This window comes from Helicoverpa zea, chromosome 10 (genome assembly GCF_022581195.2).
Source record: "Helicoverpa zea isolate HzStark_Cry1AcR chromosome 10, ilHelZeax1.1, whole genome shotgun sequence".
In the NCBI taxonomy this organism is placed as follows: domain Eukaryota; kingdom Metazoa; phylum Arthropoda; class Insecta; order Lepidoptera; family Noctuidae; genus Helicoverpa; species Helicoverpa zea.
This window is the reverse complement of record NC_061461.1, coordinates 11,853,313-11,866,056: the sequence shown is the minus strand read 5'-3', so window position 1 is coordinate 11,866,056 and position 12,744 is coordinate 11,853,313. Positions and strand designations below refer to the sequence as shown.

The 12,744-nt window shown below is 40.2% G+C and overlaps 1 protein-coding gene across 1 annotated transcript; it reads right to left on the bottom strand.

Annotated features, from left to right (window-relative positions):
• Positions 1-12,664, bottom strand: LOC124634058 (cAMP and cAMP-inhibited cGMP 3',5'-cyclic phosphodiesterase 10A-like). The gene is made up of 15 exons (XM_047169467.1): positions 12,517-12,664; positions 11,112-11,249; positions 10,687-10,785; positions 9,935-10,137; positions 9,009-9,182; positions 8,519-8,667; positions 7,920-8,089; positions 7,498-7,631; positions 6,962-7,080; positions 6,406-6,643; positions 5,939-6,094; positions 5,315-5,494; positions 4,983-5,081; positions 639-808; positions 1-164 (listed from the first exon to the last, which is right to left on the bottom strand). Exons 1-15 carry the CDS (start codon positions 12,662-12,664, stop codon positions 35-37), a joined length of 2,307 nt encoding a protein of 768 aa, XP_047025423.1. The 3' UTR covers positions 1-34.
• Positions 12,665-12,744: the final 80 nt, after the last annotated feature.

The window sequence follows — 12,744 nt, the reverse complement described above, 5'->3', positions numbered from 1 at the left end:
TCAACTACTAAAAGACTTTGTAGTAAGAAACTCTTCAGTCTTCATTCTCAGGCTTGGTGTCTCCGAGGAAGCGGTTGTTCTTGCCGTTAGGTATGGCGTCTTCCTGTCGCCACAACTTCTGACCACGGATTTCTATCTCCTCATGCCAGGCTTCTTGAGTTTTCCTGTACAAATATGAAATTAAGTACAATAATCATCATATCATATCTATTTACATACAATATTACTGATAAATTGCCTAGAAAAAGGTAGAGTTTGTCAAATATAAAAAATTGTGAGGGATACATTTTTAAATTGTGCCATAGCACACGACAGGTTTTATTAAATAGCAATATTATTTTAGAATTGCGCTCCAAAAGCAAAAGCTTTTTCTTCTGTTTCTTACTTACTAGATAGAATTCTGACATTAGCTCCATACAAATAATGGTAAATTCTTATGCAAAACAATAGGGGCCTGATTCTGCTAATGTAATAATGTCACAATTGGATAATAATACACTTCAATCGTAACTGAGTCGTGCGTGATTGGATCTCAGCTTAACCATCAATCGTACGTCGCTTAAGTAAAATTAGCAGAAACGAGCCGGCCGTTAATCAAACGTCGAGGTTCGCAGATAACTGAGAGGTTCCTCTTTCACCTGCAGTTGTCAGTGAGCGGGCTGGTGTTGGGAAAGACGTTCTGCAGCATGAGGAGACAGGGCAGCACCACGACGGAGAGGAACTGGATCTGTTCAGCCGGCTGGTTGATGCTGCGGCGCCGGTCCATCATGCTGAGGGGGGTGTAGCCCATCGCGCGCTCGCGGTCCCCCTGAGGAACAAGGACATTAAGTGCAAAAGCACCCATCATCTGCCTACCTAGCCTTTCCCAACTATGTTGGGGTCGGCTTCCAGTCCAAACGGATGCAGGTGAGTAACAGTCTCTTACATGCAACGACCGCCAATCTTAAACGAAAAAAAAAACTTTTTTACAAAAAAATTAAACCGACTTCCCAAAACACTAAAAAGCAAAAAAAAAAAACTAATTTAAGGTGTATCGGCCTAGAAGTCGGTGTCTAATGGATGTTACTAAGTCTATGGTGTGATCATGTGGGGGCACAGCGTAGATGCCAAAGATATATTTATAGCCCAGAAGAAACTTATACGAATAATATTCCACATAAAGCCAACAGACACCTGTAAACCCCACTTTATAAATAATAAAATATTAACTTTACCATCAATATACATATTAGAAATTGCCATTTTTGTTAAGAAAAATCTAAAAATGTTCAACTTTGAAAAGAACGAGCGCCGCAAAACTAAACTGATTTTACCAACACCTAGGATACAAATGTTTAAAAATAGCCCAGAATACCGAAGCATTCAAATCTACAATAAGTTACCTGAAAGCATCCGTTCCACCGAAACCCTAGGCATATTCAAAGCTAGACTTAAGTTACTACTGTTAAAAAAATGCTACTATAGTGTACAGGAATACTTAGAAGATAGAAGCTTAAAATAATAAATAACCACCTCTAGATATAATTTAATTTGTTGTTTTAAATGTATTATAAATAAAAACAAAACAGTATTATGTCGTTCCTAAAACATTGTGCAATAATAGTAGATATAATAATTAAGATAATAAACTAAAACTACTGTCATATACCTAAGTAGATGTAAGCTTAACTAATAATTAATTCTAGATATTGTTAACTTCTTATAAATTAATGTAATATATATATATATTTATAGTTTAAGTCATTATTATAATACTTTAGTTTTAAGTTAATTTGCTGCGCCCTAACAGGGTAATGTGTACCTAGCATAAGATGCATCTGTATACATTTTGCAATAAATAAATAAATAAATAATTTTGCCACCGACTTCTAGGTCGATGCACCTAAAATTAGTTTTTTTTTGCTTTTTAGTATTTTGGGAAGTCAGTTAATTTTTTTGTAAAAAAGTTTTTTATTTACAGCTTTTCAGTGATACGAATAGTTGTCACTATCCATATAAGTGGGAAGTTCTCATCAATACAAAGAATATAAGTCCAAATACGGGGTATTTTACGTATTCAGTTATCGAGTTCCCTCGACTTTCTCTGGTCTCCATCATCAGGTCAGCTCCAAACCTTCACTGTTGCAAAGGTCTTGTCAATACAAATAATTTAAGCCCAAACACGAGGTAGTTTACATATTCAGTTGTCGAGTTCCCTCGGCCCTCTCTGGTCGCCATCATCAGGTCAGCTCCAAATCATCACTGTTGAATAGTGCTTTTAGGCGTACACCTGAGTGTCAAGTTTTTACCCTATGTATGCCTACAACTTTCGAAGGTTGCCCTCGATTTCTCAGGGTTTCCATCATCAGATCCTGACCCGATGACTATGGGACCAACTGGCAGCTATTCCGCGTCGAACAAAAAAAGAATCACGTAAATCGGTTTATAAACCTCGGAGTAATCGATGTACATACATAGAAAAAAAAAAACATACCGGCCGAATTGAGAACCTCCTCCTTTTTGGGAAGTCGGTTAAAAACAATCTAAAACATCCTCAACTCAGGTCGTCTGACAGGTAGGTACCCCTTGGTAAAAGTGGTTGTCAGACTTTCTGGCTTCTGACTACTCTTAACGACTGCCAAAGGTGTTCAAATGACCCTAAAGCTAAGCGTCCACTTGTCGGTATCGTACGCAACGGACGCATCGTACAAAACGGATAAATATTTCACAGTGCGTCCACTGTATCGGCAACGTACGGATTACCGACGGTGAGTACCAGCATACGGATTGACGATGCCAGTTCATTCGGATTTTCATAGTGAACGCACGTGTGGACTCTGTGAGAATGGAGGAAAGCGATGAAGAACAATTTGTCGTTGTAGCTTGTTTGTTAGCAGAAGAGGAAGATTTGGAAAAAAAAGGCAATAAAAGAAAACATAGTTTCTAGGTACAAAATATATTCAGGAAGAGATCGGAACATGCAGAGCGAGCGCGCGGACTGCGTCCACTGGTCGGCATCGGCATTATGTATGACGTCATCGGCAGGCACCGCAAAAGTTGCCTCTCGGAGCATAGGTGTCGGCATTGTCGATGTGCGATGCGTACGTTGCGGACAGGTGGACGCACTTGTTTGAGGTTCTATATAAATAACCCAAGCAGCAAAATAGTCGAGTAAGAATTTGTTTACTTAGCCTTTAATTGTATAAGAGCCGAGTAACCGTTCTTAAAACACTCATTTATCGTATGATAGCGGTAATCTAGACTATTTGGCAACATTTGCTAATGTGTGCTTTATGGACGCTGAATAAACGTTTACAGCACTATGTTTTAGCACTTTTACTCCACCTTTTAGCAGATGCTGAATTAAAGTGTCTAAAATACTCGTTACTCGATCGTTTGATCTATAGCAGTCGTATAATAGCTGCAGAATAGCTGATTCGCTGAATTGGGTGCTTTTATACAGCCACTACTCAGCTCTCTTTTATGTTTCTATAAGAGCTCTATAAACGTAATCAAAATGCTTATGGCAAGATTGCTGCTGTTACTGCACACTTATAGATTACCTCGTATAAAAGCTTTTATACGATATTTACTCAGCTTAAAGTAGAATTGTAAAGTTCTGAGAAACAGTAACACCACAAGTCCGTCCATTGTGAATTTCCAAGCGCGAGTCCGAGTACTTTAAGTGGTTCCGTAGACTCAAGTAACAATAATTTACAATTTAAATGACGACGGACAACATTAAAAACTAGGGCCGAGTCATACAAGTGATGTTGGAATAAGTTCAGATATTGAATGTACTGAAATCAGTTCTGATTCAGAAAGCAGTGAAAATGACAGTGTCGAAGATAATAATTTTCAGATGAATTTAAGAGAATGGGCTCTTCAATTAAATATATCTCTTGCGACATTTAGACACCTGGCAACTGTTTTAAATAAACGCCTGCCACATGTTCTCCCTAAAGATCCACAAACCTTATTGACTGATTTTCTTCGGTTTGACTTATCGTTTGTGCTAAGGCCACATCCGTTAAATTTATCTGATAGTTTCCTTCCAAGCCCGTTCCAATTTTTCAAAAAAATAATCTTAATTAAAATGATTTTTTTGGTCTCGTACCAATAAGCGAACCCTAAATCCTGTTATCATGGCGATACCTTGTGCTATAAATGTGGTGACCAGCACTCTTACTCGACTTTTAATCGAATAAGTTCGCTGTAATTACAACTGGATTACCAATATGGCCACAGCATTTAATATAATTAATTAAAATATATTTAATTTAATAAATTAGTCGTCCAAATTTAAGAAAATAGACAGCGCATGAATGTTTATGTAAAAATGCCTTTGGGTTTAACAATAAAGCTTGTTGCGCATGATGTTTTGAAGTAGCGACATGACCAGTAAAAATAAACATATTGATTGCTTAAAACTTAATATAAATGTAATATATTATTCCTTTTTCTTAGCCTTTGAAATGTAGTTTACAAATAATCATTTGAACTTTGTAATAAATTAGGTAAGAGCCTCCGTAAGATCATTAACAGCACTTATTGGTCGAGTAAAAGCATTTTATCTGCTGTTATAGAACTAAGATGGCGAATAAAAGCAATTCGGCTTCGCTATTATAGCACAATTTACCTGTATAATAGCAAATCGAATGCGTTTATTGAACTAAATATCCTATATACCACTTTTACTCAAATCTTACCGCATGTTTTAGTTGCTTACTCAGCGCTTATTCCACTTTAATAGGACTTTAGTCTGAATAATTTGCGCCTTTTTCGCGTTGAGTAAACGTTTCGAGCACTTTTACTCGACTGTTTTTAGGACTTTTATTGAACTTAAAGGCGAAAATAGAACGTGCCCTCGACCATTATAGCACGTCTATTTGCTGCTTGGGAATACTACGATCCGTTGCGTGCGATACGTCCGTTGCGTACGATACCGACAAGTGGACGCTTAGCTTTAATATCGCAAATAAAAAAAATTTGGGCATACGCACTTGATCATAAAACTCTTGATACACAGCCTCGGCTGTCGCTTTCGACACCCCAAAAGGTTTGCAGCATCCGGACAAGTCACTTGTCGTCATCAGTATACCCTGGAAATATTAGATATAGTACTTAGATTACTAGAGCTGTTCCACGCGGTTTCACCCGCGTCTTGGGCAAACTTCTTTACGGACATGGATAAAACTAAATCCTATGTTACCAGGCATAATCTAGCTTTCCAACGGAGAAAGGTTTTTCGAAAACTTCAGGAGTTTCGGAGCCTTTAGGGTAGAAAAAAAATGTTTCCTCTTATGATTACATAATTATAGATTTCTGAGCAAACCTTAAGCATTTTCCTATGTCCGTTATCATTCCAGTCGAACACCCTGTCATGTAAGAGCGGCGTGAGTTGAGCTCTGATCTGGAAGTATATGGCCAGGTCCGTGCACAGAATGTCGTACTTTATCTCCTCCATTATACGTTGCTGGTCTGTCAGCGGGAGGCGGGTCAGGATGTTCTTGTCCTGGAATCGAAGACCAGATTTCTTCACTATCATTCTGCCTTTTAGTAGGGAATCATAAAATGACAACTCTTCCTGTGAGTGTAGTGTGAGGGAGTATGAGACTCTTACTGATTAAAACCCACCATGTTCCTCCTATTCATCTTTGGTAAACCATAGGTTTGGGGGAAAAAGTGGAAGGAAGTGCATTTCTCTCTGCGGACGCCAGGAGAAGTAACTGGTTGAAGTAGCATCGGTGAAAACGTATGCTTACAGGAAAGTAAAAACAGCAGGGATGCCTTGGATTTAAAAAGGCTGTCTCTTTTTTGAGAAAGAGTGGCGATCACTGATAACATTATGCCTTCTGAGTATTAAGTGGTTTTCCCACTATCCTATTGGTTCTTTACGAAAGAAGTCAAATTGTGAGGAAATATAATCACATCCGTATTGTAATAGTTCTGAACATACCTCAATCATCTTCTTAGCGAGGAAGAAGTGGTGGTGTTCCAACATGGAAGTCTTGTACATGCTGGCGAGCGGGTGTTTGCACAACATCAGATAGTTATTGTTAAACCCCGGGTGGTCTAAGTCGTGGCAAAGTCCTGACAGCATGAGGGCTATCGTCTGGAAGATATAAAGAGGTGACCTCAGACCTAGCTCTATAACTTATTTAATTAAGAATAGTTAAGCCGTTGGACTGTGAAAGCGTTTTAAAACAAATACGGTCACTTTTAACTTTTGTGGGACGCTTATTAGTAGAGCGTAATAGAATCGAACACGAAACAAACATTGAAAGCGATTGTCCCAATCATTAGAACTAAAATAAGTGAAGAGTGGAAGAAAGTGTGAACACTTCTTTGCAGAAGTAGGACAAACGTTAATTATTGAAGTGTCTGTACCTACTAAATACTAGAACAAATACGAACAATAAGTACCTCAATATAATCAAAGTATCCGGAATTAAGCAACAGTATCATGTACATAGTATGCGTAAAGCAAAACGCATGTTCGGCATTATGATAAGGATTGTCCCTATAGCTGCCGAGGACCGACAGTATAAAGTCTGCTAGGCCTAAGCGATCGAAGTTCCTGTTGGTGAAGGTTTCGGAGAACATTATCCAGACCAGGCCGGCCATGTCTTCTTTGCTGGCTTCGCTTATGTGGAAGTCGAAACTGGAAAGGAATAAACACTATTAGTAAACAGTAAATGAACGCGAGGTTTAGAAGTCAAAGTCTTGAAGTCGTGTTCCAGCAAAGGTTTTGGTATTCAGTTATATAACAACCAGATTATCTTAAATCTTCACTAATTAAAATTCAATAATGGCTAACTTAGGAAGGTATCCCTTTAATTTGTTTCTTTGCTTATGACTGCCTGTCATTGCTTTCTTTTGATGTTTGTGTGTTTTTGAAAGTGATTGAACTTTTCGAACTACGTCTGTAACCTTTGCTATTGTAATTACGTGTCACTATAACAAGGATTCCACTCCTTACGTTCTAAAAGTGGGTGGCGCCATGACAACGCCGCTGGACTCGACGAGCTCGTCCAGGTCGTGCTTGCAAGGCTTCATGTGCAAGCTCAGCAGCTCCGAGTATACGCGATTGAGGTTCTCCTAGAATAAGGTGATGGGCTCTAGGAATCTACTTCATATAGATCTTGGTCTTATCATTAATGATTGCTACATACAGTATGTACGAAACCAGCAAATTGGGAGAAAATTGGTCTAAATATGGCGAGGGATGGCAAGTTACCATTCGATTTATTTCATCGAAGTTCTCATCTAGACAATGTGCTAAGTAAGCGTAACTGTCTGTCTGCGTGACCTATGGACTGGATTCACATGTCACGTTAATATCAGGTACTTAGCCACGAGCCTCATCAGGAATTATGTACCTATGTTTGTCATAACCCCCGTAAAATATGGATACAAGTTCTGGGGGCTGTCTTTTATACACTTGACTTCAAAAAGTGCTGATTTTCAGCTTACTCTGAATAAATGACTTAAAAAAGAAAAAGCAATAGTGCATACATGGAAGACTTTCTTCTGCTGCATGTTATAGAAGTGCACGATGAGCGAGCAGTAGCTGACGAACACCGCGAATATCAGCTCGTCGTCCGCGTCAAACGGCGTCGCACTCGTCTTGTTTGTTAGTTGGACTACTCCTGGATAATGGTAAATACTGTTTTTAGAACGCTGTCATAGGTTTTGATTATGGGAAAAAAATTAACTTAAAAATTACAGAATACTAATTAGACTAATGATAGAAGAACAAGACATTTACATTTTACTCTTGGAGTAGACTCTTACAACGCTGCGGTATATTCCTAGTAAAACCATCTCAACTTAGCAATGTAATCTATAAGTTCTTTGATGACCTACATAGTTGGTATGCACATAAAACTCCATTATACTTCCTTAAACTAAAACAGACGATGTCACAATATCCTTACCAATAACTCCAGTCTTGTCAGTAATAGGCGACACGAGACAGGACCTCACAACAGTGCCAGTGGTAGGGTCTATCTCCTTAGTGAACCGCGGGTCACGGTACGCGTCGCGAACGTTCAGCGATTCGCCGGTACGGGCTACGTAGCCCGCTGGAGTCTGTTCTTGGCTTAGACTGGAGAAAACACAAATTAAGGAAGAAAATACGTAAGTGACAAGCAAGCAGTTAATATAGGAAGGAATAGTGTTAAAACTGGGAGATAGAACGCTAATAATGATGATTTATAATCCGCAATTCAGTCAAAAGCGGTGTAGGACCATATTCATGAGACAGGGAAAATATATAGTTCCTTTATTTATTGCGAGGATCTGCAGGATAAAGAAGTTTAATTAACTTGCTAACTTCAAAACTTTCGACAATCCGTGGACCAGTAAAAATAGCAAAGGTATATTTTGCGTAAGTCGTCATGAGCTTTTGACATTTTCAGTCGGTGTACTTCAACCTACTAATAAATAACCTTATGCTATGGCTAGCATACATTCAGATGGTTAGATTTCTAAAAACCGCCAGATTTCATTTTGTTATAGGAATAGGGATACTAACTTGACTTTAAGCTTCTTCTTAGGCATGGTGCTCTTCTCCCCAGACCAGCCATCGTCCCACATGTCGGCTTGCAGTGTCTCTCCGATGTGTTCCTTGTCGATTATGAAGAAACTACTGCGCATCGCTCCGATGAATGACTTTACCACCGTCTGGAGAATTTCGAGAAGAAGGTATTCAAAGTGTTTTGCTAATGGTACTTAGCTAGTTTAGATAAATATCACTACGTACGTAGGTTTTTCAGTTATCAAGGGGATAATATAAGGCATTATGGGTGCTTGCACAAGACTACGCAATTGATGGTACATATGGGAATTGATAGCACAGGTACTAAACACCAATTTCAAGATTTATGGGAATCCCACTACCTTTTTATTTGCTCTGCTAATTTGCTACAGAAAGAGCTGCCAAGAGTGTTCTTGTGTTGGTATAATGTGAGGGTTGAGTGTTGTATCCTGATGTTGGGAGCCTATAAGAACTCTTTACCACTTACCAGCATATCAGTAAGCATTGTATCAATAGAAGCGAGATCGCAGAAGTAGTTCTGCAGCAACGCCCTAAGTTCAGAGTTCAGGTGAGCCGTCTTCTGTAACGTGACCCTCGCCTGTGCCTGATGCACGGCGGCGCCTGCCCAGCAGGCCACGCTTACCACTGTGTATACTACATTCTGAAATCGAATAGTTCAGTTGGTTCTGAATTTTGCCGATTCTTTCTAGAAATTTCTCTAAATACCTACCTAGATATTTTTTGATACCTTAGATGAAAAATCATCATCATCATCATCTCAGCCATAGGACGTCCACTGCTGAACATAGGCCTCCCCCTTAGATCTCCACAGATACCTGTTGGAGGCTACCTGCATCTAGCGTCTTCCGGCGACCTTTATGAGATCGTCTGTCCACCTTGTTGGTGGACGTCCTACGCTGCGCTTGCTAGTCCGTGGCCTATACTCCAACACTTCGACCCCATCGGCCAACCGCTCTGCGAGCAATATGGCCAGCCCATTGCCACTTCAACTTGCTAATCCGGTGGGCTATATCGGTGACTTTAGTTCGTCTACGGATCTCCTCATTTCGGATTCGATCACGTAGAGAAACCCCGAGCATTGCCCTCTCCATAGCTCGTTGAACGACTTTGAGCTTTGAGATGAGGCCGATAGTGAAGTAGTAGATGGAAAAAGGGGGAATGGAAACTACATGAAAATACGAAAGTGCCTCCCTCGTCTCAGTATACAAAGACAGCTATCGACGAATTGAAAAGGCGAGGCACATGATGAACAACGGAAAGACTAATAATTACCTATGAGAAGACGTAACTGGGGACACGTAGGTATAAACTAAATTGCTACCGGTAACGAAGTCACCAAAAGATGTCTACAGTTGACGCAAAGTATAAGAAAGAAAGTCAAAAAATTCTCACATCATCATAAACTTTAGAATAAGTCCGGTACAACTCCAGCACAGCATAGCATTCGCCATCGGGCTTCACCACCGGCATGCAGAGCGCGACCTTCGCGTCTATCCACCGCAGCCCGTCAGAGAACCTCCGGTCTCTTTGCACGTCTTCTAGAAGGAGGAACTCCTTGGTGGAAGCTACGTGAGCTGCTGCTGTTTTACCTTCCCCTAAAATAGGAGAAAAGTCCTAAGGTCCTAATGTCCGACCTCGGCGTTCTTAAAATGACGTTTAAAAGTGATGCAATGTCCAACTTGCAAAATAAACGATTTCATTTCATTTCATTAAGGGTACTATTTTTTGTTGCGAAATCATCAGATATCCCCGGTGGGAGCGACCTACAATGTTCCTTCTGGAGCTCTTCATGTGCCAGGGCCGCGGTAAATCTTCCGAAGAATCCTGCAGCCCCATTAGGGACTAAGGACAATACTGCAAAGTCCTGGTGCCTACTTTGCCTGGAGCGACAGCTTTGTGAAAAAGTACCTGGTTCATTGTGGGTAAATGAAAGGAGGTGGCAGCTATCTAAGACCATGAAGGCGCGTAAGTCAGTCTTCATAATTGATGTACGGTTTCTTGAATCACCTCCATGGAATATAAGTACTTTGACCATTAAAAATACCTAAGGATTTTTGCGTGAACCAAGGTTTTAGGTAGAGCGAGGTAATGTATGGAACCGAAATTCGCAGGATCATTATCAAAAACAAAAAACGGAAACTTACGTATCGTCATATTTATTTCATGTCGATCAGGATTTTCAGTATCCGGGTGCATGAGAACTATCTCATTCTTCAGTTTGTCTACTATGTAAACGAAAACTCCTATGAACATGAAAAATAGTACAGATTATTTTAGGTATGTTTTCAAATCGGACCAGTATCAGCCCCCTGAATCAAGTTTATAAACGTCAGCCTTGGCAGTCGTTATGGGTAGTCAGAAGCCAATAAATCTGACGCCAGTCTTATCAAGGGGTATTGGATTGCCCTGGTAACTGGGTTGAGGAGGTCCGATAGGCAGTCGCTCTTTGGAAATCGCTGGTACCTAGTCAGTTGCATCCGGTTAGACTATAAGCCGACCCTAACATAGTTGGGAAAAGGCTCGAGAGATGAAGAAGAATCAAGTAAATAAATAATTTGTAAGTATTTACCAGAACTATCAGTAACAGTCTTCAAGACCATGGCAGTTTCGTACAGCAGTGACTCCAGATCAACCGTGTCTTCCAGGAACACGTTGAACCTGTTCATGTCCAGGTATCTGTCGGCTTTTTCCTCATCCTCTTTGAGGCCTGGGTAGAATAAAATAATCATCAGCTGTTTACCTGATCTTGCAGTTTGATGTTGGGTTTTAAGAGCGTTGCCTTACCCTAGGACTTTTTATGACTCGTGGGTGCGTTTACAAGCATTCATCATACATACTCACAATAACCAGGATTTGAAGTCTTTACTTACTATGGCCTGATAACATCTATAAAAGATGATTAAAGCTGCATCCGTTTCAGGTGGTTTGGCTTTGGCACTTGCGCTGATGGCTAACAAGGCCTATACGGGAGCGACATCGCCGGTCGCAACGTCCGCAGACGAATTGAGTTCCTGGTGATGTTGGAGGCTGTGCCATTCGTTGGTGACGTAGATCGCGTTTTTTGGAGAGCAGATCGAACCAGGCACTGTCATGCGCGACCACTCCATCGGATATTTTTTTCCTCCAACTATCACGGTCATCAGAGAGTTTTTCCCAGATGTTCGGGTCGATTTTAAACGATACCATGTCGCGTTTAACGCTATCTTTAAATCGCAACAATGGCCGCCCAACTGGTCGCTTGGCATCTGATATTTGGCCGAGGAGAGTTTGTCTTGGCAAACGAGAAGGTTCCATCCGCTGCACATGCCCTAGCCAGCGCAATCTTCTTTGTTTAAGAAGTGCGGTTATGCTAGGTATGCACGCCATACTAAGCACCTTCTCGTTTGTTACTCTTTAAGATGCGAAGTCTTTAAGATGCGATAATATAATTGAACCCGCGACACGCATCTTAGGAACCAATCTCACCAGCTAAGTATAACTTTAAACCTACGTGTCGTACCTACTCTTCGATCATATAATACTAAGCGCGTACCGACTATACCTATTTAGATAACTTCGATTAAAGAATACTGAATGGAACACACATATTTCCTGTGCTAAACTTGCACACAGCAGTGCCGGTTGGCGGGAAAATTAACTGTAGCTCCATATACGGGCCGTTTTCAAAATCAAATTGTTTTTATTTCAAATAGGCCTTTGCAGGCTCTTATGAAACGTCACATTTTTTTGCACGGTTCTCATGGAGAAGAGCCGGCAAGAAACTCCTTAGACACTCTTTTAAAAGGTAATATTTTCACAGTCATTCTATTACATAAATTATACAATGCAACTGAAAGTTTTCAACGGGGGAGGGCTAGACCCATAGATAATAACGACGATAACACTATAGCCAGACCTACTTTCATTACGATTCTCCATGTTAAAAAACTGTACCCAATAGGTTGAAAAAGTTAGATTAAATAAATTGAATTTACCTTTCCTTTCGATTTGAGCATAAGGAGCGATAACTCTTCTCGTGACCTTATCCAGCTTCTCGGAGGGCACCAGGAAATGCGACTGGGTCTGATTAATCGTGTCCTGACGACTTTTGGTGGATTTCACATTTTTCTGTATAGGATTCATAATTGCAAATGGTTTAAAACTCAATTCTTAAAGTATGAAATAATAATTAAAGTTATTTAAATAAAAATACGTCAGCCGTA

Excerpts from the sequence above, each read along its gene's own strand:
- LOC124634058 (XM_047169467.1), bottom strand. The coding sequence starts at position 12,664 with ATGAATCCTATACAGAAAAATGTGAAATCCACCAAAAGTCGTCAGGAC. Across the intron at positions 7,632-7,919 it reads TGACAAGACTGGAGTTATTG|GAGTAGTCCAACTAACAAAC; the intron begins GTAAGGATATTG and ends ACCATTATCCAG. Across the intron at positions 7,081-7,497 it reads AGCAGAAGAAAGTCTTCCAT|GAGAACCTCAATCGCGTATA; the intron begins GTATGCACTATT and ends ACCTTATTCTAG.